Raw genomic sequence first — 23,221 nt, forward strand, 5'->3', positions numbered from 1 at the left:
TGCTAACCCCCAACTTCCCTTCCAACCCGTCTTCCGTTGCTCTATTCACCCCCATCGCCTACTTAGCGTTTTGCAGGGCAGCGTGAGGGGAGAGGATGGGGCTGCGGGATAGGTAGCCGGATGGGGTGTTGCGGGGGAGATGACGGAAGGGGGATCTGGATGATATAGACGCTGCAACTTTTGAGGGATGACTGTTGCCGGCGAGTGGAGAGAGGGTGTAGCGGCAGTAGGAGGAGGAGGGTGAATGGAGAGAGGTCGCGGTGGAGGGGGAGGAGTTGCTGCGGGAATACGCATCGCACAACCGGAACATCGACGGTGGCGAGAGAAAGAGAGAGAAAGGAGATGAAGCGGCTGTTTGTTGCAGTGGGGAGGTGAGCAGGGGAGAAAGAAGGAGGAGGCGCGTTGTGGCAGTTGAGAAAGAGAAACGTACGGGCAACCACATTTAATGGCTAGGATCTTTTTTCTTTTCATCCGACGGTTGACAAGATGATGATGTGGCTCTGAGTGTGGGAGATTCTATTTTGCTGTCGGTTCGGAAAACATTTCCCTTTCTTTTATTGTTTATTAATGTATAAGATTGTTAATCATATAGGGTTTCCCCACAACGTCGTAATCTGCATGGCACAAATGGTGGTGTGGTGAATGATGGCGTCCATGTTCCACCAGAAAATAAAGAATGATGGCGTCCATGTGAAGCCCACATGATCAAAGCTGAAGAAAAATAAACAACCAATATGAGAGCTAGGAGTATCAATTGGTCGGATTCAGTTGGACCAAACCAGTTTTTGAGTTGGTAACAGCCAAGCTGAATCAAACCATTAAATTGAAGTTAGATTTATTTATTTTTTGGTTAAATTATTTTAGTCGTTTTTGATATAATCTTTTATTGGGTTGTCTTAACGAGTATTTATCGCTTTAGTGAGGGCAACACCAATTACTAGTAATCGGTGGATTACTGCCCAATCCATGGATAATCAATCTTTCAATGAAAAAAAGATTTTTTGCTTCTTTCTTTATTTATAATTTACATTTACTTTCATTATATCTTCATCATAATTAGAGATCATGACATGCATCTAGATCATTAAAACAGAATATGGAGGAACAAAAACAAATAAAATAAATAGGAATATAACACAAAAAAATGGACTATTTTCTTTATTCCTATTTCTCCATATCAAACATTTCTGGAGGACAAATTGATTATATTATCCTCACAATGGATCGGCGTTATATTAGTACAATTTTAATTGTTTATTTATACTTGACGAAATAGATCTTTAACTTTTGATTGTTCACATCTTTCTCTTGTCAGGCCTTGGTGAAAATAATTGGATATTATTTAAATTCTTATTATAAACCTTGACCTAATATATATATATATATATTTAGTAAAAATTGTTCATATATACATTAAAAGATTGAAAATAGTGATTTTTTTTTCCATTTTTGTTTCCTATCGATCCTTTTTTATTTTAATAATTCTATAAAAAATAATTTATATTGGTTTCAAAAGAAGAAGAAAAAAATCCAAACCAAACGAATGAAAATTCAATTCGCTTCAGGCTGCACCTGTCAGTTTTGATCGATCCGACGCTATTCCGACCCGTTTGAGCTAAGAAAATGACACCCAATGTGAGAGGGAATTTTTTTTTTTTTAAATATGTGAGAGGGAAATAACACTCTAGTGTTGTGGCGATTCTGCCCCTGTGAGGATACCTATACGAGGTCCTCCATTAGCCCAGTTGATAGCGTGGGTACCACGCGATCAAGAAGCGTTCTTCATCCCAGTTTTAAATTATAAATCCACTTTTCTTTGCTCCAGTCTGACATGGAGATCAAATCTCTTCTATTTTTTTATTTCTGTTTTAGCTTTTTCTTCAATTATAAATTCAACTTTTCTTTCTAATTTTTCCTGTTTTAGCTTTGTCTTAAATTTTCAGTCGAAGAAGCCATGAGAGCTCTAGTGAATCCGAATCCAAGTTGTTCTTCCTCCTCCATCCTTTCGAACCACTGCTATAGAACTCGGAATTTCACTAATTCACCAAATCAAATCTCTCTGCACTTCTCCAAGAACCTTCAAGACTGTTCCATTCGATCAAGGAGGACAACTTCTGTGAATCTCGCGTTGGATTCTGAGACTCTTGATCAATTAGGACTTTCGGAATCTGCTTCTGATATCCGAAATCCGGCGATCTCTTCCTCTTACCGCAATTCGAAGATTCCCAAACCGAATCAGACTCTGCTTGATGCTCAAGCTAGGGTTTGTACGGGGCCGACGCAGACGAGGCCGCTTGGCGAAGAGCAAGCTAACAAGGTCCTGGATACTATTCTCAAATCAGGTGCTTCTTCTTCCCCTGTCATTTTTATTTTACTTTCCTCCTTCCAGTTATCTCATATACTTAGGTATGGAGATGCGATTAGTAGTTTATTGGCATAGTAGTGATTGCCAATTCAAATCCCAAAGAATTGTAATCTTCTTAAAACTTAATCATAAGCGCTTCCTTGTTAAATAATTTCCACTTCACCGTTATAGATCGTGACATGTTTTTCTTGTTTCAACCTTCCAATTTGTATGAGTTTTGGGAGCCAAGATTATCTTGGACGACATAGAGGAAAAGCTCACGCAGAATTCTATTTAGTTCTAACTGAATATTCCTTGTTTTGAAATTTGAACAATTCAATGAACAGCTTTACGAAATTTCAGATAGGCTTTTGATGTTGATGTGGTTTTATTTTATTTAATTTATGAATGCCTAGAAACTGGAGAGCTCAAGGATGAAGAAGAAGTTTCTAGAGCACAACTTGGAGCTTTTTTCGCTGCAATGACAATACGAGCAAATTCCTTTCCGGAAGCTACCCAGTGGAGTGAAGGAGAAAGACGTGCGATGAACAAATTCTGGCCACTTCTGCATCGGATTCTTTCACCTGATGTAATTTTCATTGCTGATCCTGAAGGCTCAATAATGGGCAGTTCAATTGGACCACATTATGTGGGCAGTAACACTACTGAGATGAGGATGGTTGGTGCTTTGAGGGAAGTTTTGGCAGGGGGTCATCTTGGATATGAAGAGGTACAAGGTGTTCTTAGGGATGTTCTTCCATTAAGCTCAGAAGATCTTGAGTCTGCACGAGTGAGTGAGTCATTATTTTCAGCATTTCTGATTGGCCAGCGCATGAACAGAGAAACAGTTCGTGAACTTAAAGCATACTGTCTTGCATTTGATGATGAGCTCGGTAATGTCTCCCATTTTTTCATTAACTAACAAATTTCTGGTGTTTTGTCGCATTCAAATACATTAAACCATCATCCTATTATATTTTTTTCAGTGGCTATGGGTTCCTTTTATACGGTAGGGGTACGTCTAGAAGAAATTATGTGCTTCAGACTTTTGCTTGGCTTTCTTTTTAAATTTAATGCTATTCTCTAATGTCTTGGAGAATATAGTGGTTTTCTGATCCAAGGAAGTGGTTGGGCTTTTCTCCATGCTGTGAAATGAATTGGCAAATTTTTTTTTTGGTTAATTTTTTTTCTTCAATGCATGGTTATCTGTTGTGTTCAATTTCCCTTTTTAGTGTTCTGGTGTTTTGTGATCTAAAAGCGTTTTTGGTAATTTGTTGAATCAACTATGGATCTGACAGTTCCCTGTATTTTATATGGAATCATTTTCAATAAGTGAACCATTGAACAAAATAAATATCAATATTTCATGATAATTTACAAATTTTAGTCATCGAAAAAATATATGTATTATTTTTCGTCTGCTGTCTACCAGGTCCTCCTCCTGTTGCTGATGTAAGATCTTTGACTCACTATGGCGAACCTTATGATGGAAACACACGTTACTTCAGGAGCACATTGTTTGTAGCTGCAGTAAGAGCCTCTTATGGGGAATCTTGCCTGCTCCATGGTGTAGATTGGATGCCACCTAAGGTGTGCTATTTAGAATCTGTGTAGTACTACTTTCTCCTCATACTTTACCAGTTGTTATTGATGCTTTTAGTTCTCCATTGTTGCCATAGTAACAGTCACATGTTTGCTTCACCATATCTGGAATGATTCCCTCTGAAATGTTGGGTGTTAAGGTTTTCAGGGAGGCATAACTGAAGAGCAAATGCTAAAGTTCATGGGAGCAGATACCCACTTATCCCCCTCACAGGCCAAAAAACTTCTTGAGGTGCAGTCATGCTCCCCATTTACATTTTCCCAAACTTCATTGATAGTTGTATATGCCTCTTTCTAATCTCCGTGTTTTGTTTGACTGGATATTTTACCTTTTTTTCCCTTCAGGATGAGGACATTGGTTTCGCATACATAAGTCAACGTGAAGCTCAGCCATCTCTGTAAGACATCTTTCCATTTCTATCCTCATCAATCTTATTTCTTTAATGCATTAATTTTACAGTTTTTCCTGTACTATGATACCTATTGTTTGAATTGGATCTTTCTGGTGTAAGAAACAATTTACTTAGTTTCAAGCAAAGGGTTCCCAATGCTTGGTTATGACATTGTAATGCAATTTGTAGCCTTAGTGTTTTTTTTTTTTTTTTCCAGTTAAATTTGTAGCCTTAGACTTTACTCATTAGTTTCCCCAAATTATGCCATACTGAGACTGGTGTTTCCGAATGCCCAACTAACTTGATGTGTTTTAAGTTCTTGTCCTGCTCCGGCCATTTGTATTTTTTTTGCTGAAGCTCCAGCCATAATGTATCTTCTTGGTTTTAAGGCTTCCAGAAAACTGTTAACTTCAAACCTGTGTTTACATAGCTTAACATGTTGAAATTCTTCATTCTTTTAGTACATCGAAAAATATGGCATCAGTTCCTGGAATACCTTCTGCTTGCTTCTCATCTTGCTATGTAATAGGGCATATTTCCAACTTTATACTACTTAGTTCCATAAAGGACATAGCTTTCTCAGATCTGTATTACATCATGAAATCAGCATGGAAATGATGTAGCCTCTGGGCATATTTTCTTGTTTTCCTTTCATCATTTCAAGTTCATCATTTGGCATGACAGTGTCATCTGAAGACAATGCTGATCCTTCTTCAATTCATGCTCAGTTGTATACACTTGAGGCATTTTTTCGTTCTACCATTTTGTGTTGCTGAAGATGATTATAGATGTCCGAGAAGAGGACACTGGATGTAAATATTTTAAATTTGCACCATGCTACCTTGGATGTTTATCCAAATATGTTTCATTCCCTATGAGGTTTTATTTATATAACGTATAAACAAGATTTACATGCTTCTACCAGATTATGATTCACACTTTCTGAAGACAGGCCTAAATTTACAGTAGTATTTTAGTCATGAATTAGGTTGCAAACAACTATACCGAAGAACCCTGGGCGATCTAAAATCAAACAATATTTATGAGAACAAAATCAAATCATAATCCTGCTAATACCACTGGGTTTCTTTTGCAGATTTTCTTTAATAGGGCTGAGGGAGCACATAAAAAAGCGCCCACCTCTTGCAACATCTGAGAAGGTCCAGCAGTTTGTCAGGGTTAGTTGTCCAAAGCTTTGGTGTTTCTGAGTAATCTAACGACTATTGTGGATATCTGGTTGCTATAGTGATTTAAAAGTTTAAATTACGATGTTTAGAGTTTTGCTGTTTGCTGAAATGGGAAGAAATATTGAAGTCTTGTGAGACTTGTCTTCATGACTCTGGTGTTGCATTTCTGCACTTTACTCTCTCTCTTCTGCTTATTTAGTTATTGATTTTCTCTCTCTCTCTCTCTCTCTCTCTCTTTTGGGGGGGGGGGTTGTGGGAGAGGGGGGACATTTAGGGAAATGTTGGAAAGAAGTATGCATCGGATGCTGTTACAGGATCCTGTCTGGATCCAATATAGCCTTGTTTTTTGCTATATGACCAGCTGTAGAGTATGATGTTCTGATAGTGCTGCTAATGTGTCCTTGCTTCTTTGCAGGCTCGTGGGAGAGAAGCTATTGTCACTGGATTCTATCATGAAGGTTACGAAGATATGTTGCTAATGCTCATGAGAAGAAGAGGTGTCCATTCAGGATTAGTGGTGAAGGTGGGTATCCTTGTTCATGTTTATCTGTACTGACAGATCTCAACATGTTCCTGTTGTTACTGCTGCTTCTTTTATATAAATGTTCAAACTAAAGGTGGTATTATACGAATTTTACCATCACCAATTCAAGATGCCTGGGATTTAGCTGTGCTTGCCTCAATGCTTTCTTATTTGCTGTCTTGGTGTAGGGTGAGGAAGGTGCTCTGTCAATGACAACCAGACTGCGATCAGAAAGTGCATCAAAAGGCCTTCCGGTGAACTACTGCTCAGGGTTCCGTTCAATGAGCAAGGCATCAGCTTCTGAAGTTGATGGTGTGAATCTTTCCCTTCTCTTTCTTTTTACTTCTTCTTGGGGGAGGGGGAGGGGCAGCCTTTGGATCTGGTTATGGACATATGGGATCAGATCACTACCTTTATCATTCTTGGGGTTTTTTGCTTTTCCCTTTTTCATCATGGCATGCTCATGTTGCATCTATAATTTAGGATGCATCTCTTGTTGAATGTAGGAGGTTTTCAATGGCTAGAAGTTTGGTTAAACCAGTTCTTATGGCAATCAAACTCAGAAAACATGTACCATTGTCATTTTTGGATGCAGGTGTTTCACGTGAGAGTTTCAATCTAGAGGTCAATGCTAGAGATTACGGCTTTGAACCCACAGATACTCCAAGAACTGATAGATCAGTAAGTTTTCATATCATTTTTCTTTTTGCAGCCAATTTTTCAGACTCTTCAATGGAATAACTGAGATGTTTTACCTTATGTGAATCCATTTTTAGTAAATGCAGACATATTGTTAAGGAAAAAGAGAATGCTTGGAAACAAAATGGAAGGGATTTGTTGTAAAAGTTTTATATATATATATATATATATATGTGTGTGTGTGTGTGTGTGTGTGTGTGTGTGTGTGTGTGTGTGTGTTTGTGTGTGTGTGTTCTCACGTTCCTTATCATGCTTGATGAGGCTATATTTCTGGGTTTCTCGGGCTTAACCTAATACTCTCAGGAGTAATATTCTGGATACTTACTTGCAAGTTCCAACCAAGCTTAGGTGCTGGTGGAAGGAATTCTAAGGAGTGTTCCCAGTTGAATTGTTATTTATTATTGTATTCACTCTTCTCTTTATTCTTGTAATACTTTTTTACCAGATGAGTAACCCATGGTTCTTTTGTGCTGTATTTAGGTTTTGAGAAATCTAGAGCTCGGGCTAGCAGCACTTCGTGGTGAAAAAGGACCGGCTTATGACCGCATTGTCTTGAATGCTGGAATGGTGGACCATTTGCTGGGATGTGATGGCGCTGATAATGTATCCACCGCACTGGAGAGAGCCAGAGAGGCCATAGATAGTGGCAAAGCCCTAAAGAGGCTTCTGAATTACATAAAGATCTCTCACATGAAGTGAATTGAAGTATAGCTCTACCAAAAATGAAAATAAAGCCTGCGGTGATGTGTTCTTTGCGATCTGGAAGCTGACGACGGATGTTCTAGACCGTCCAAATTATAGGAGACATTACTCTTAGAATATTCGTTGTTGGAACAAGTTTTCTTTCACCCTGAATTAGAGATCTCTTCATCCTATGGATTTAGTTGTCGGGAATAAAATTGGTATCGGGGTGGAATCCGTACAGATCAGCCTGTATTGGCCCAGATTGGTCATTTTAACCCCTACATTTCATAAAACATAATCCTTTTTTTTTCTCTCTTTTTCAATGATGATTTTATTTTTTTGGAGAAAGGAGATTTATAAATGACTAAAAGGAGAAATACAGATATTTACATACGGGTGATCCTCTTCCCTAACCCATCATCCCGAAGAAGAGAGGACAGTTCCTCGGGGAGATTTGAAACTTGATCTGATACAGGAATGGCCAGGTATTGCCTCAATCAATACCGAGGGGCATTGTTTTAAAAATCAGATCAAATCGGTAATGGCCAATGCCGATCTATACCTATCCACTGGTAAGGTATAAGAATGATCCAAAATACTAAGGTAAATCCTACCGACCCATATCAGTAACGGTTGAGACAGACCAATAAATGCTTCACTTTTATTCTTCGACGATCATGTTCCCCTTTCAAGATAATTTCTAAAGAATATTCTGTTGAAAATTGAAACAGAAGAACCCTGAGAATATAAAGCAACTATTTCTACGCTAAACCTCTACATCCTCAGATTTTAATGCAAGATGATAGTAAATTTTAATGCACATACATGGACATACGTATTATCTCTTGAAATTAATGCTACTATCCTCTTAACCGGGGGGGGAACACAGTATCCTATTTTGAAGCAATATTCTTTGTTTGTTCATAGAGTTTGCCAGTGGATTATAATGCCATAACGTGCAATACAATAACATTTTCTCCTCCAGCCTAAAAACATTAAATGGCAGGAAAGAAGACGAGCAATAGAGAAATAAGCAGTTTTAACAGATTTAGTGAACAGAATCAACATATTTAGTAAATATGGTTTGGAACTAGCCGTTGGTAGCCTTGTGATCTGATCACCTACGGTCTGCTACCATTTAACAACTCCCATCCTGATGAAGCAGCAATATGTTCATGGGACTAGTTCCTTGAAAGAAAAAAATAATGGGAAACCGGCCGCAGGGGGAGGGGGAGGGGGAGGGGGGATGGTCCAGGCCTCATTTTGGATTCTTATTCAAACGCAAGACAGGGAAACATAAAGTTATAAACAGCTTTGCATGACTTGTGCCTAACCTGTGCCTAACCTTCTGAGGTGCTATATTTACCGTATCTGAAGGGAGGCTGCTATGGGAGCAGAAAGGCTAAGAACTTCAAATGGGGGTCTGCTCTTTACCTCCTTCACTGTCAGTGGGCAGGAGTCAGTAATCCAGAAATAGGACATCCCATTCTCCGGGGAACCTGATGTGCACAAGGTGTTAAAAGAAAAAGAACAAGATGGAAAAAATAACAAAGAAGGCACCCTTTTCTATGGACCTAATATGATCTGAAGTTTATCACATATATCAGTATTACATATAGTAGGATGTCAGTACACTAATAACATCTCATTCACTGATTAGATGTTTCTAGCACAACAAAAAGATATATCCATATTTTAAATAAACGATCTTAAAGGACATGTAAAGTGTTAATTACTGCAAAAACATGAAAAAAATATATAATTAAAAAAGGTAATGAGTGGTTAGAGGTTCAAAAAATGCTTACCTCCACTATCACGTTGAAACCTTTCCCAGGACTTCTTAGGGAAAATCCCATGGGTCACATAGGCACTGATTTTGGCTGCTCCATGTGCAGCCAGCATTTTCTGGAAGAAACAAAAAATATCAGGGTAAGAATGCCATTCCATATTAAATGACCTGCCGTTCCATATTAAATGACCTTCAGGGATTAATGAAAACTAGATGTTGAAAATTAATGAACATGACAAAGCTCCATTAAGGTCAAATAAGGTCAAATAATCATATGTAAAGAGGAAAGCAAGAATTTTTCACGTAGGAGATTTTATCCTCTAAACATCTTGTCCATGGTCAACATATTTCTCTTTGGTTGTGTATCCACAGCTGGGAAATATAACTGTCTATCATTCATATCTGATTGTAGAGGATTGATATGCTACAATGTGTAGGAGTATGCCATGCAGCAGCCATATTATCTGACTAGAGAAGGTTTTGGTTCCTTAAGTGGATTCAAGATTTTGCGTCTTTGGCTGATGTGTTTGAGAATGATCTCTCACCCTAGTGCTGTACGATGCTTCATTGTGCTAATGTGTGACAAACTGAAAAATGGGGGGGTGCTGGATTCATTCTAATAGGTCAAGTCAGAAATTTTCTATTATTTATATTTTTCTTTATTGGCACAGCAGGATTGTTCATACGACAGTCTAAACATGGCCAGACCTGTTTCCTGCCACTTCTTCATAATACCAAAAAACCAGAACATTTAACTTCCCTTCAATTGGTCAACCAGTATTCTGAGCCAGCGGCATCCAAATTCATATCCTATTAACAAGAAGCCTGATATGATATCCAATGGATATTTCCTTTTGAGTGACAGGAACCCAAGAGCTAGTGCAAGGGAACTTCATAACTACAAGAACAGAGATTAAATATCTCGAATGCACTTGTCCTGCTAATTCCATTGATTATAAGAGAGTGAACCCAGAATAGGGGAAAACAAAATACTGAAGTTGCCAAAGTGAACTCAACTTAATTGTCTTCTCACTTAAGACAGCTAAATGGTATACAATCGCCCTGATATCAAGCCTTCTACACAGGATGTCGAAGCTTATGACAATACGAGGAGGTGCATCATTGGAATATCAAGTACAAACATAATGATTGGACCCACAAAATTCATGGTGGACTTCCAAGCAATTGATATACCAGCTTCATAACACACTAAATTATAATCTTTAACTACAACCAGAGTGGATATTTTTTGAGCAGGAAAGCCAACATTCGGATTTGTGTCCAATTTCTATCTGGGTACCAAAAGGTGTCCGAATTTGTCAAATATCTGATTATCCAGATCAATATCTGAATAAACATATATAAATCCGAATAGAATACAGATTTTCAACTTTCCGTTTGCATCTCTATCTTAAAGGCCAAAACCTCCACAGCATGAAACCTATTTCCATTTAGGTTTCAAACCAAATAAAGAGAAGGTCTATAATCAAGTAAAACGCCTTTGTCTGACAAATTTATACCTGACATTCAATCAGAGTACCACCAGATTGTACTAGATCATCAATGATCACAACATGACGGCCTTTGGGATCTCCTTCTTTGAGGCACACAATTCTTTGGTTGCCATCCCGAACTTTGGTGCAAACAATCTGAATTTCAACTTGGGAATATATTGCAAGTCAAGAAATTCAAGTGTAATGGATAACCATGATACAAACAAGCAACTAAATTCTACCACCTACTGGGGGCCGGCAGAAGGGGAAGCATATCCCAAGGCAACATGCCTACTGTTTGGGCAGGATCATCAACCAAACATCTGAATTCAATATAGGGCTTGGCTTATATGCTTATAGACAACTAGTGATCAGGTTGAGATTTTTTCCCGGGATGGGGTGTCTGTATGCACATTAGGGTGTGAGCCTCAGTTTGAGACAACTGGTGTCTGATAACTGGAAAAGATTCAGATGGGTATATGGGATCCATCAATTTGTTAGAAAAAATCGGTTCCCTCACTCATCTCACTTTGTTAGAAAAAACTGGTTCCCTCACTCATCTCACTTCCAGGAGCTGTATGTAGTGTTCTGTTGGTGCACACAGAAATATTGAGAAGGGTCAATCCCATGTACACTCTTGAAATCACTTAAGTCTCACCCCCTTCGTTAGGAAGTAGGAATATTACCGTAGGGAAATGCTGCAGCTGCTTATGGAATCGCTTCCATGCACCATCATCAGGAAAAGCAACAGATATCTGGAAAAAAATACAGTAAGCATCAAATGAGGACAATAAGATGAGTTCCATTACTTGACAAATAAATACATTAGGATATGATAATCCAGACATTACAAATAGTTCATTCTAGTCAATCAAGAATATGAACTACCCATCTTTTATGAAATTGTATACGAGAAATTCTAAAGGCCTCCGTTACACATGTCCATGCCACCTCAAACAACTTTCTCACAGCTTAGTATGAATTGGAATTCGGAACTACTGCTAAATTAGCTCCAATTTGTGTATTTCTCATTTTATACTTTCTAGTTTTACCACTCATCCATCTCAACATCCTCATCTCAGCTACAATAAGTTTATCTATATTTTGTTCTTTATTGCCCAACATTCAGCTCCATACATCATTGCCGGTTGCATGATTGTCATATAAAATTTACCTTTTACATTTAACGGAATTCAGCGATCACACAACAGTTCAAGCGCACCTACTTCACCCAACCTATTTTAATTCTTTATGCAACATCATCCTTTATTTCTCCTTCTTTATTTATGATTGAGCCCAGGTACCATCATGTGAGAAAATGTTAACAAAAATTTCCACTCACTTCCCTTCCCTTTATTTCCATTGCAATCAGACGGAGCATTAGGATTTCCAATCTTCCACACTATGTGCAAGCATCGACCATATGATTGAGTTTTATATGGGATATGAATTACATAGATGAATCACTATCTTAGCAATTCTCTGGATACCATTTAAGTAGACGAGTCACGATCTTAGCAATTCTCAATTGAATAAATAGAGAGAAGCTGTCCTACATTGTCAGAATCAGGAAGCTGTTGAAGCCTATTCTTAAGCAAAGGCACGCCACTCTCAAAGCATGGTAAGATGTTATCACCAAAGTAGAACCTTTCCTGCAATATACAGCAAAAGAAGTGGAGGCAAGAGTAAGTTTGATCAATGTCTTGAACAGGGCACTGGAACAAGTATTTAGGCCACAAAAGTTGATGCCTTAATAATAAACCACTGGATGGGAGAGAATAAAATGTTATGTCATATTTAGCACCAACCTGCAAGGCATGGATATCAAAAATCACCAAGCTAGTTGGGCCACCCCTTGAAATTGGTATATTTGATAAGATCCTAGCAAGAGTGAATGCTGTTGCAACATCTCCTTCTTCTTCCATACGCTCAAAAGTTCCCGTGGGGAAAAACGGGAGGACTAGTGTAAATGATGAGATAAACATCTTCGGCAGTGCATATATTACTGAAAGCTGCTCAAAAATTACTCCAGGGGAACTAAATGATGCCAAAAAGGCTACATGCTGGCCACGTATTCCATGAGCATTAGAAATGAATAAGTTGGGGAATCCATCTTCAAATGTCCTAAAGTAGTTGATTCCATAACATGTATTAGAATGTGCACAACAATCTGTATTAACCATAAATTTGGAAGTTTGCAATAGTATTTAAGGAATTTATGTGCCCTTTTATTTATTCACTTGGTCATCAAAAATAGAAGTCCAGAAATTAAAAAGGAAACGAAAGGACTACAACGAGCTATAACAATAGGAATAATATCTACAGCCATGGAAACCAGCACAGTCAACATCACTACAAAGGGAGTCCACCATCTAATCTGCTTCATGAATCAAATGAGGGGTTCACTATCCAAGGAAAATATCGTGTACAAAATACAAACACAGCAGCCCCCACCTACCAAATATTTAGCTCCACTCCAAGTTTATCAAAAACTGCTCAATTCAACATAATAGCTGGATATATTGCTCCCAATACCACGCAAAGGCTTATCACAAATCCCATATGCTTAGAGTTTATAATCATTGTGTTCCCCACCAGAAAGCCCCATAAACTTGTTGAGGTACCAGGAAGCAGATAACAGGAACTCTCAATTTTCTAACCCACATCGCTTCCTAATTTCGCACCTCACGGATTAAATGGAAAGAAAGATTGCAGATAACACTAGCCACACCCTAGACGCATTCTGTCTGAGAAAATCTTTATTGAACTATAGAAACGCATAATCCATCTATAAAATAAAAATATCCATTATCCAAGCATAAAATTTTTATCCTATTATACAGAATTCCCCTTAGCAAATCCATCAATCATAAAATGCTAAAATGCAGCGCCAACTCTGAAAATCACAAGTGTTTTTAATGCAATTCAAATGCCAAACCAAAGGATAGAAGAAACGAAGTGTTTTTTGCCAAATCTAAACAAAAGACTCTACCTCCATGTGACACTACGAAGTTCAATTGCATCTGATTCAGCAGCGACTCTTTCAGCAAGTTCCTTCATTTCGGTGCAGTAGAAAAGGCAGACCTTCTTCGAAATCTTTGGAGGCGAATCCATAGCTGCAGTTGCGGCCATCGGAACAACAGAAGAGTTTTGAACGATATGGAGATGATCAGTTCCAGAGATGGAATCAATACTACATTTCAGTGAGTTCTCAAAGCTTTTGAGCTCACTTATGATCTGATTCTTCCCCTCGGAGGATCGGGCGTGTGAAGGTTTCACGAGGAGAAATGAAGGATTTAGGGTTTTGAAATTGAGGTGGCAAGAAGAGCTTGGAATTCTAAACGAGAAAGACGGACGTGACAGAGTAGCCGCCATTTGGCGGTCACACTATCCGTAATCACCAAGCACCAACCATCAGTACTGCTTTTGGCTGTTTACCGGAGATGCTCACGAAAATGCTTTAGAATTTTCGGCGAACGTTGGCCGTCGGATTGCAACTACGAATTGGAAAAGATGGGTTGGTGTCAGATGACCGTTGGAATTCACGTGTGGAATTTGATAAACCCCGGACTCAAATCCTCTGCGGCCGACTTGACAGTTATCGGATGCTCACTACCTCTCCTGGAGGATTTTTCCAAACTCCGAAGAGAGAATAATCTTCGTGATTTCACCGTGTCACAACTTGCCATGTGGCAAAATCCCATACCAGCTCCATCCAACCTGGCATGTCAGGTAAGCGATGGTCCAACTCCATGGTGAGGAGATTCGTGAAGTGAAACTAGCTCTAAAGGTGAAAGGAAAAGACGGAGTATGCCACCGATATATTCAAATCTGTCTATTTCTTTCATCTCCTTAGAAAAGTGCCATATTCCTCTCCCATCTTCGCTCCTAAAAAAAATTATGAAATTATTATTTTTTATTTAAATAAACCCTGTTACGTCACCTAACCAAAGAATTGACTAAGAACCGTTTGATCTTAATTTCCTCATATACTTTTGCCTTTTTCTAATGCTAATAGATTTTTTTTTCTTTTTTTTTATAATTAAGATGGGAAATAGATAACAACCAAGGGCTCTTTAAGGTATCTCTAGTAAGCATAGACTTTTTATGCACCACAATTCACCAACATAGTTGATGTAAGCAACACAAACACTTCTATTTTACTTTCTCTCTGGTACCTATAACTATGTTTGGTTGTAATGGGATTTAAAGAAAAGGAAAATGAATTGTGATTGTAAGGGGAATTAAAGGGAAAGAAAGTAAAGTTTTCATACTTACAAATGAAATATATGCAATCATTATCCATGTGACTTTAACATTAACTTCAAATCATTCCATATCTGATTATAAAATTTCACTTTACTTTGCATAAAAAACTCTTTCCTATAATATGTAAAATAAAAATTACATGTAAAATATATCATTACTATGTATGATTAAAAAAATTAAATAACTAATACAATCACATGGAATAATGATTATAAACATTTCCTTTTAAAGTATGAAAATTTCATTTCCCTTCCACTTAAATTTTCATTACAACCAAACAGAGCCTAAGATGCTATCTTGGATTCTAATTTCACTTTTAGACAAAGGTAACAAGATTACTTGGTTTAGCCAATCAAGGTGAGTTGGCATCTCTTGCAGCAATTGTAAGGAGCCACCTAGTCATTGGCAATGCATCCAAATGGTGGAATCCAGTTGATCTCAACCACATTTTGGCCCACCTTGCAAATTGAGAATCTTCAAAGTGAGCAGTGAGCCAACGCCACCCCAAACCCAAACCCCAAAATGATAAAAAAAAATAAATAAAAAAAAGGAAGAAGAAGAAGGAAGATCATAATCATGAAGGCCATAGGCTAGAAATCTTCAAAAAATGAGATGCCATTTATACCAATCAAGTTACATTTATGGAATTTTTATATTTATAATCAAATAATCCCCCCCTGTACATCAAAATACTGCCCAGCAAAATAACAGAAAAGGTCATCATCAGAATCTAGTGTAATTTGAAAGAATACAAACAAGGAATAAACAAGGAGACCAACCTCTAAATTATCCGGATAAATTTCACCCTGCTCTCCACAAGAGATATGCAGGCCAAAACTAGTCTTTGTTGTATGATCTGACAAAAATTTCAAAATAATCTCTTATAGTTTCATGATGCTGCCACAAAGTAATCACGGATGGTTCTTCTCTTCAAGGAGGAAGGTGGATTCAGTACAGAAGATGGACTCCTCAATGCAGCTTCTGGAGTTTTCTCCATCTCTGATCCTTCCTTCAACGATGAACCAAATGAAAGCTTTTTGATGGATTCAGGTGTACGGATTTCAGGCATTTTAATACGTTCAGGTGATGAGTCTTTAATAAAGGCTTCCTCTGAAGTACCAGAGCTACAGGCAGCTTTTGTTATATCTGTTGGATCTTCATCCATGAACAGTTTTCTACCTTCCATGTTAGGGATTGCAGTTACTCTCCTTCGAATGGATGATGGGGATCTTGAACTTGAGCCACCACACTTCTGGAAGTTCCAGATGCGAACCTATCAAGTGAAGAATGGTAAGAGATCCAGATGCAAATAGGGATTCACAGGAGGCAACATTGTTTACGTTTAGATGCAAATAGCAAAAAAAGAAAACCAATAGAAATTAAGAATAAAGATGTGTTCTGTTTTGCATGATACATTATTTGGTATGATTACCGTGAAATCATCTGAAGAAGTTGCTATCTTCCCAACCTCAGATTGGCACCTACAATGACATGGAAGGTTATACATAAACAGCAGTACTGGAAAGTAGCACTTAAGATCATCAGTGTTTGTTGGTTTAAATGTATACCAATCAACAGCCGTGACTTCTCCATCATGGCCATTCAATGTTATGGGACCTGCTTGAGGCTTGTTCACCTGCTTGAACATATTTTTAGCAAGTTAGGTTCAAAAGAAAACAGAAAGAAGAAACTAGTTCTAGTTATCACTAAAGATCCAAAAACGAACCTGCCATATGTAAGCATTTCCATCAGTAGAGCCACCAAGTATGTGAACTGCGTCTGGGCTAATTGCTGACTGCAGTTATGTAAATCAGCACTTAAGAGAAAAGGGGGGAAATCTCAACAGAACCCAGTAGTTCAGTGTTTGGTTGTCGGGTAACCATATTATGAATGCTTACCTTGACATAAAATGACTCAATTCGGCTCCCATGGAAAGTTCTCACCAGACCTTTGTCAAGCTGAAGAACATTGTAGAGGTAAATTCTGACAAACCAGGAAGGTACCCCTTCATTAGACTATCATTTAATTACTAGTGTAAACTTGAAGGAAAAGGACGCATCAGATGACCAGAAAGTACCTGTTATCCATGCAAGATGCTGACAAGAACACACCATTTGCATCTTGGGACAGGGATGATATCCCATGAAAGATTCCTTCCTGAGGTGGAGAACAAAACAGTCAAGCACAAGCAAATTATCAATGACTTGAAAAATTGACAATGACATACATATGAGATCGTTATTACAGACCAAAGAAATGCATTGATGACACTTCTATTAATTATAGATACATATGAGATTGTTGTTACAGACCAAATAATGCATCGATGACACTTCTATGAATTATATATAGATATGCTGGGTTGAATGAGCTCCCATACCCATAGCAGATCTGATACCCACCTAAGGAGGTTTGAATAGTTATGCTATAAATTCCTTTCGCTCAAAGTTCAGACAGGTCAAGAAGCTTGGATATCAAGATTCACTTAGGTGTTACATATTATCATTCTAAAAATGAGCCCCATGGTAAAATACTCAACCAACATTACTTCAATGAGAAATACAAAGCCAACATTTATACTTGCATATTAGACAGGCATGTCTAACCTTTTTAGTTGCATGTTCAGGATGAGGACGGGTCTCGGTAATCAGAGTTTTAAGGTTTCGGGTATCCCAGAATTTCACCACGCTGAAATCAACCAAAAATTTAAGTAAACAATAATCAATGTCGACACCCGGCTACAAATAAGTGGTTACTTTATTCCACTAATAAACTTGATATAAGATAATTTGTTTGAAAGCTTGAACAAACCTGCCAACTGCTCCAGCACTAGCAATGGAAATCTGATCTTTGAGATAGAGAACAGATGTAATGCTCGTGGAAGCCGCCTGAGATAAGTGAAACATCAGTGAGGAAGAAGATTTCCAAGTTATTTATCAATAGAAACCTTTGGTGACTGACACACCTTGCGTTTCCTGACCCGTTTCAGTTGAGCAGAAGCATGGGCCCCTTCAACAACTGCAATTGGGCTACAAAGAAATAATATCTTAATTAGCTCTGGAAGTGAATAAAATAAACTGTTGTCCACTCAGAATAAAATGAAGAACAAAAGTTTGAGATAGCAAGGTGTAACAGCAACTTTACGTTAAGAAGGGTTTCCCGTGCTTATTTTTGGAGCTAGCCTTACATCTCAAGTCCCAAAGAGCAAAAGATCCATCTCGTGAACCAGACGCAATAAGGTCTGTTTTGTTGAAGAAAATGAGTATTCTTATTTAGATTCAGAAATTATTGATGATGATAAATTCTAGCACTTTAAGCAAGAACAGGGGTGGGGAAACATACGAGGACTAGATGGGTGAGAACACAGTGACTTCACACTTCCAGTATGCCCCATTAGGACATTAAGGCACTCCCTTCTTTCTGCATCCCATAGCTTTACCTGTCAAATAACCCCCAAATATTTGTTCAAAAAACATTTTCTATAATTATATCACAAATGTTATTTATTTGCTTAAATTGGACTTCAAGTTATAGCAACTAGGCAAAATGACTGGCTCAGTACATAGTGTTAGCAATGAGAACTATGTAGTATGTATCAAATATGTCAAGCAAACAACCTCTTCATTTGAGGACTCGGTTTGCACTCTGAAACCATTTATATCATTGAGAAGAAACAGAACAAGTGAATAGCATGTGATGGGATCAATTCAAGTGTAGAAAAATTGGCACCACCGAACAAGATTATGCATCCTGATTCAAATCGCACATCTTTGTGTGGATGGGCTTAAAGCCTCAGTGCCTCACCCAGGAATACCAAATGGTAATTGTAGTTAAGTCTTTAATTGAGATATTATCCCAAAGACAGTGGTAAAAACCAGCATGTAAGACAATGAGCTAAAACAGATTGAGTGTCTCAATCAAAATATATTGCTTCGGCAAACACCAAGTGGTTTAGGCTTAACATTATGCAGCTACTTCATGCAGCAAATGATAAAGATTAAGGCCAACTTACAGATTGATCGCCTGAAGCTGTCAGGAGGAGGCTATCATCCTGCAACACACAATAGCATAACCAGAGTGAAATAAAGACCACAAACCCATATGAATCATAATTTGGAAATTCTCAAACATGTGCAAAAAAAATTAGAAAAGGGCATATGACCATGTAAAAGGATCAAATTTATTTCTGTGCCCTGTCTACTCCCCCAAAGGGTAGAAAACTAAAATGGCAAGTATTAGGGGAGCTGTGTCAATGCAATTATCATAATAGTGAGAGAGGAGGCAATGCAATGACATAGATAACAACTCTTTTGCTATGAGATGGATGGTAAGTTTTACCCGGAATTAGCAATTGAAAATGGACAATTGATCCTAGTTTAGTAAAGCGGCAAAAGCTTGCACCCACAGAAAGTGTCTTCCTTTTTCAAGATTTAAAAAGAATAAATGAAGGCAACAAAAGAAACGGTTAAAAGTTCACCTTGACCCAACATATATCGAAGATTGCATTGCTGTGAGCTACCCAATCACAGATCCTGGCTCCAGCTGAAACCCATGTAGCAGAACTTCATGACTTTGAATATTGAAATTTTGAAAGCAAACAGAGAAATCATTGACCAAACACACATTCACAATCTTAGAGAGAGAGAGAGAGAGAGAGAGAGAGAGAGATAAACCTGCATTCTCTCGGCAAGAGGTAAACGAAGGAAGCTTTCTACGAGTATCGTAAAAGCTAACATATCCATCCTCATCGGAGACAGCAAGAAAATGAGAATTTCTACTGGACTGCAAAATAAACAAAACGAATGTTGAACCGTTGAAGAGACCCAATATCGAAGAAATGGAAATCCTGAAATCTGACAATGTAATACCTTACAGAACGAAACGGCCAAAGGGGGATTTACAGCTCCGTTGTGCTCGATGGAAACTACTCCTGCAACGAAGTCGCTGGAATCTGACGACAGACAATCGATGTATGGTCGTTTCCGAACTGAAAACACCAAAAACCCAAAAAAAACAAATTATTATTCGATTCGAGATTAAAAATTGAGTTCCTTCAATTTAAGGGTGTGAGGGTGAGGGGAGGAATGGAGACGAAATGTTACCTCTGCATCCATTGAGCTCTCTCGCTTGGAGATCTCGGAACAAAGATGAAGGATTATAGCTCTCCATCTTCAGTGATCGAAACAAGTTCAGAGATAGGGGATCGAGCTACGGGTTTAGATTTTGTACATTTTACTTGCCTTCTCTGGTTTTATTTGGCGCGAAATCAACGTTTTAATGCTTGGACGCTGGCGGGAAAAAAATTTGAAAGTTTTAATAATGACATTTGATGAGGAGGATGTTTATGTGGTGCAGTGGTGACGCTTTCACGATACGTTCTGTTTGCCCACGGCCCACGGCCCCCGGCCCACGGCCCCCGGCCCACGGCCCACGGCCCACGGCCCACGGGGCTTCTTGGTGACAGTGTCTTCCTAAATCTCTCTGGACTTTGACTCTGGACTCTGGAACCGGGTTCCAGTAATCCGTACTGGGGTCGGGATGGGGATCGGATCGATCTCGGTTGATACTGATCCAGATTGAACGGTTCTATCCCCGATTTTCTTCAAAATAGAGTTTTTGGATAACAAATAGGCATGACCAATTAGAGGTATCAACTTGGGATACAAACCATGTGCAAGCGACCAGGGCTGTCAAAATAAGTCTGGACCAATTGAATCGACTAAAATCAATTGATCGAACTCTTTATTAGTTTCGGTACTGGCTTTGATTTTTAAAAATCGTTAAAAGACTGAACATGCAAAAGGACATATTGGATCCCAAAATAAAGTCGATATATTCAATTTGTATATTTCTGTATACATATAGAAACAACGAGTATAATCATAGACTGACAAGGTACTGGGGTTGAAATCGTCTGCAATTCCGATCTCATACAATTCCGTGCAATACCATCTTCAGGTGGTGACACGTGTATTAATATCAATACAATGGTTCAGATCTGGTACAACTAATAAAACATTAAATCAGTGAAAAGACACTTAAATCATATCTTGACCATTACATTGGTATCAATACACGTGTCACCCCCTGAAGGTGGTATTGCACGGAATTGTACGAGATTGAAATTGCAGACGATTTTTTTCCCGAGGTACTGTCAAAAGAAATCGATAACTGACCAAAACCGATTGGACCGATAAATATTGTTTCCCTAACAACTTAAATTTCGACTTACATTCAAGGTTGCACAAACCCTCAAGAACAACGTTTTAAAAATTCGAATCGGTCTCAATCAATATTGATACGGATTTGATCAATGTTGATTAGGATTGAAATGGATCAAATCAATTTACCCCTTTTTTGTTTAAAAAAAAATATGTTTTGAATTATTTTACCCTTATGCCTTACCAATGAATCGGTATAAATTGGTCTCGGCTAATACTAGGCCGATACCAATCCGATCTAATTTTAAAATCCATATTCTATAAGCAAAATCCGAGAACTTTCAACATCCTTGAAAATTAAGGGTAGCTTAAAGCCCATTTTGCACTATTGTGGGCAAGAAGATTTTAATTTCCTTGAACAAACGAGAAAGAATAAAAAATTAAATATCTCTTAACCAGAGGCTGCAACAGTTTAATATTATTAAAGGTATTAAGGGATTTTCTGACAGTGGCAATGGATTATAGCCAGCCAAGTCAAGTGGAAAACAATCCTTTGGATTCTTGCACTAATAGTTGTTCTCATTCCTAACTTGAGTAAGAGTCACTTCTTTCTTGCTTGATGGGGGACCTTGCGTAACCAATTTACAATCACAATAACTGTTCACAAGCAGGGTAAAGATAGTGGGGTAGGAAATTTAACTATCTGATAAGGTTTTAGTAATAGGTATCAGTGTTGGGATCGTTCTCAATCAATACCGATCTATATCAAACATATTTACCCCTGGTTTTTATCTAAAAAACAGTTCTTTACATTTTTACCATTGATCTGTATTGATTAACATACGCATAATGTCTTGCAAACGATCAAAATAGGAAATACATGCCGAATGTTTAAAACCAAATAACCAACAATATCACACACACAATCATACATACCTACATATATATATATATATATATATAGAGAGAGAGAGAGAGAGAGAGAGAGAGAGAGAGAGAGAGAGAGAGAGAGAGAGAGAGAGAGAGAGAGAGAGAGAGAGAGAGAGAGAGAGAGAGAGCGCTAATGTCTTATTCACAAATGCAACCTCAATTGTGGTAACTTACGCTGAATTTACCTCAGTCCAAGAAAATGTGAACAGTTAATACCTGTATATATCAGAGAAATAATTTATCAATTATAATGCTGAAGCACACAACGTGTAACGACGGAAATACAAATTAAATCTATTTTGGCTATATTAAACAATCATTGTTAATCAATGGAATTTATTAAAGCAAGGAAAAGTTCAGGTAAATCTATCGAGAGAGAATTATTTATACTAATTATGAAAATATTTCAGATAAATCTATCAAAAGAGAATTTATTAAAAGGAAAATATTTAGTTTTTTTCTTTTTTTTGTTCCCTCTTTCTTTTGATAATCAGGTATCAAAGAACCAACAACAGAATTCAAAAACTAAAAGAGATCTAATGCGATTCATATGTCAAAAACCAAATTGAAATCACAAACTGATGACAAACTTACCGAAAATGAAACCATGCATCAACATTAGGGATTAGGGAGTGTATATATATAGGGAGAGGTATAGGAAAGCTGGCAGGACACCTTGGTATCAGGTGTGCTAGTGATATTTTAACCGTAGGATTTGAGAGAACTGTTAGATTGAGAGGAAAGGTCTAAAGCCTCAATCCACACCTGTCACACCTTATGACCTTCAGTAGCTATGCCGGAATGTTGCCCGGCCGGTCCTCTCCGTTCTCCTTTTTTTTGATGTTCGTCTCTCTCTCCGGCATGAATGTCTCTCTCTCGAAACCTCTTTTTTTCAGAGCTTTCTTCTTCCCAGGCAGTGGTAGCGGCTGCAACTCTCTCCTTTTTTTTTTTCTGGTTTTTGTTGTTACACTTTCCCCTTGAGCTTTCTTCTTCCAAGACAGCGGCTGCGGCGGTGGCAGCGCAACAACTGCACTCTTTTTTTTTTTTTTTTTGGTTTTTGTTTTTACTCTCTCCCTCGAGCTTTCTTCTTCATGGATAACGGCTGCGGTTGCAACGGCAGCGGCAACAGCTGCACTCTCTTTTTTTTT

The 23,221-nt window shown here is 38.1% G+C and overlaps 3 protein-coding genes across 4 annotated transcripts; 1 reads left to right on the top strand and 2 right to left on the bottom strand.

Moving 5' to 3' along the window:
* The first annotated feature begins 1,825 nt into the window (after window positions 1-1,825).
* On the top strand, window positions 1,826-7,741 carry LOC122076459 (anthranilate phosphoribosyltransferase). Its single transcript, XM_042641760.1, has 10 exons — window positions 1,826-2,342; window positions 2,761-3,237; window positions 3,777-3,934; window positions 4,095-4,178; window positions 4,292-4,344; window positions 5,435-5,516; window positions 5,941-6,048; window positions 6,237-6,360; window positions 6,644-6,729; window positions 7,228-7,741. Exons 1-10 carry the CDS (start codon window positions 1,955-1,957, stop codon window positions 7,444-7,446), a joined length of 1,779 nt encoding a protein of 592 aa, XP_042497694.1. The 5' UTR covers window positions 1,826-1,954; the 3' UTR covers window positions 7,447-7,741.
* Window position 7,742: 1 nt separating this feature from the next.
* Window positions 7,743-14,258, bottom strand: LOC122076461 (ribose-phosphate pyrophosphokinase 4). Of its 2 annotated transcripts, XM_042641763.1 has the most exons (8): window positions 13,706-14,258; window positions 12,522-12,837; window positions 12,270-12,365; window positions 11,400-11,468; window positions 10,741-10,869; window positions 9,237-9,336; window positions 8,777-8,930; window positions 7,743-8,143 (listed from the first exon to the last, which is right to left on the bottom strand). In XM_042641763.1, the coding sequence occupies exons 1-7, from the start codon at window positions 14,086-14,088 to the stop codon at window positions 8,794-8,796; spliced, it is 1,230 nt and encodes a 409-aa protein (XP_042497697.1). In that variant the 5' UTR covers window positions 14,089-14,258; the 3' UTR covers window positions 7,743-8,143; window positions 8,777-8,793. The 2 variants fall into 2 exon arrangements, with proteins under 2 accessions (XP_042497697.1, XP_042497696.1); XM_042641762.1 differs by lacking the exon at window positions 7,743-8,143 and having other exon boundaries at window positions 8,479-8,930; window positions 13,706-14,255.
* Window positions 14,259-15,581: 1,323 nt separating this feature from the next.
* On the bottom strand, window positions 15,582-20,244 carry LOC122076460 (denticleless protein homolog). The gene is made up of 16 exons (XM_042641761.1): window positions 20,085-20,244; window positions 19,851-19,969; window positions 19,656-19,764; window positions 19,460-19,524; window positions 18,995-19,033; window positions 18,325-18,421; window positions 18,127-18,223; window positions 17,948-18,011; window positions 17,794-17,870; window positions 17,589-17,670; window positions 17,060-17,139; window positions 16,881-16,965; window positions 16,709-16,777; window positions 16,551-16,618; window positions 16,415-16,463; window positions 15,582-16,255 (listed from the first exon to the last, which is right to left on the bottom strand). Exons 1-16 carry the CDS (start codon window positions 20,149-20,151, stop codon window positions 15,872-15,874), a joined length of 1,551 nt encoding a protein of 516 aa, XP_042497695.1. The 5' UTR covers window positions 20,152-20,244; the 3' UTR covers window positions 15,582-15,871.
* Window positions 20,245-23,221: the final 2,977 nt, after the last annotated feature.

Source organism: Macadamia integrifolia, chromosome 4, assembly GCF_013358625.1.
Source record: "Macadamia integrifolia cultivar HAES 741 chromosome 4, SCU_Mint_v3, whole genome shotgun sequence".
Classification (NCBI taxonomy): Eukaryota; Viridiplantae; Streptophyta; class Magnoliopsida; order Proteales; family Proteaceae; genus Macadamia; species Macadamia integrifolia.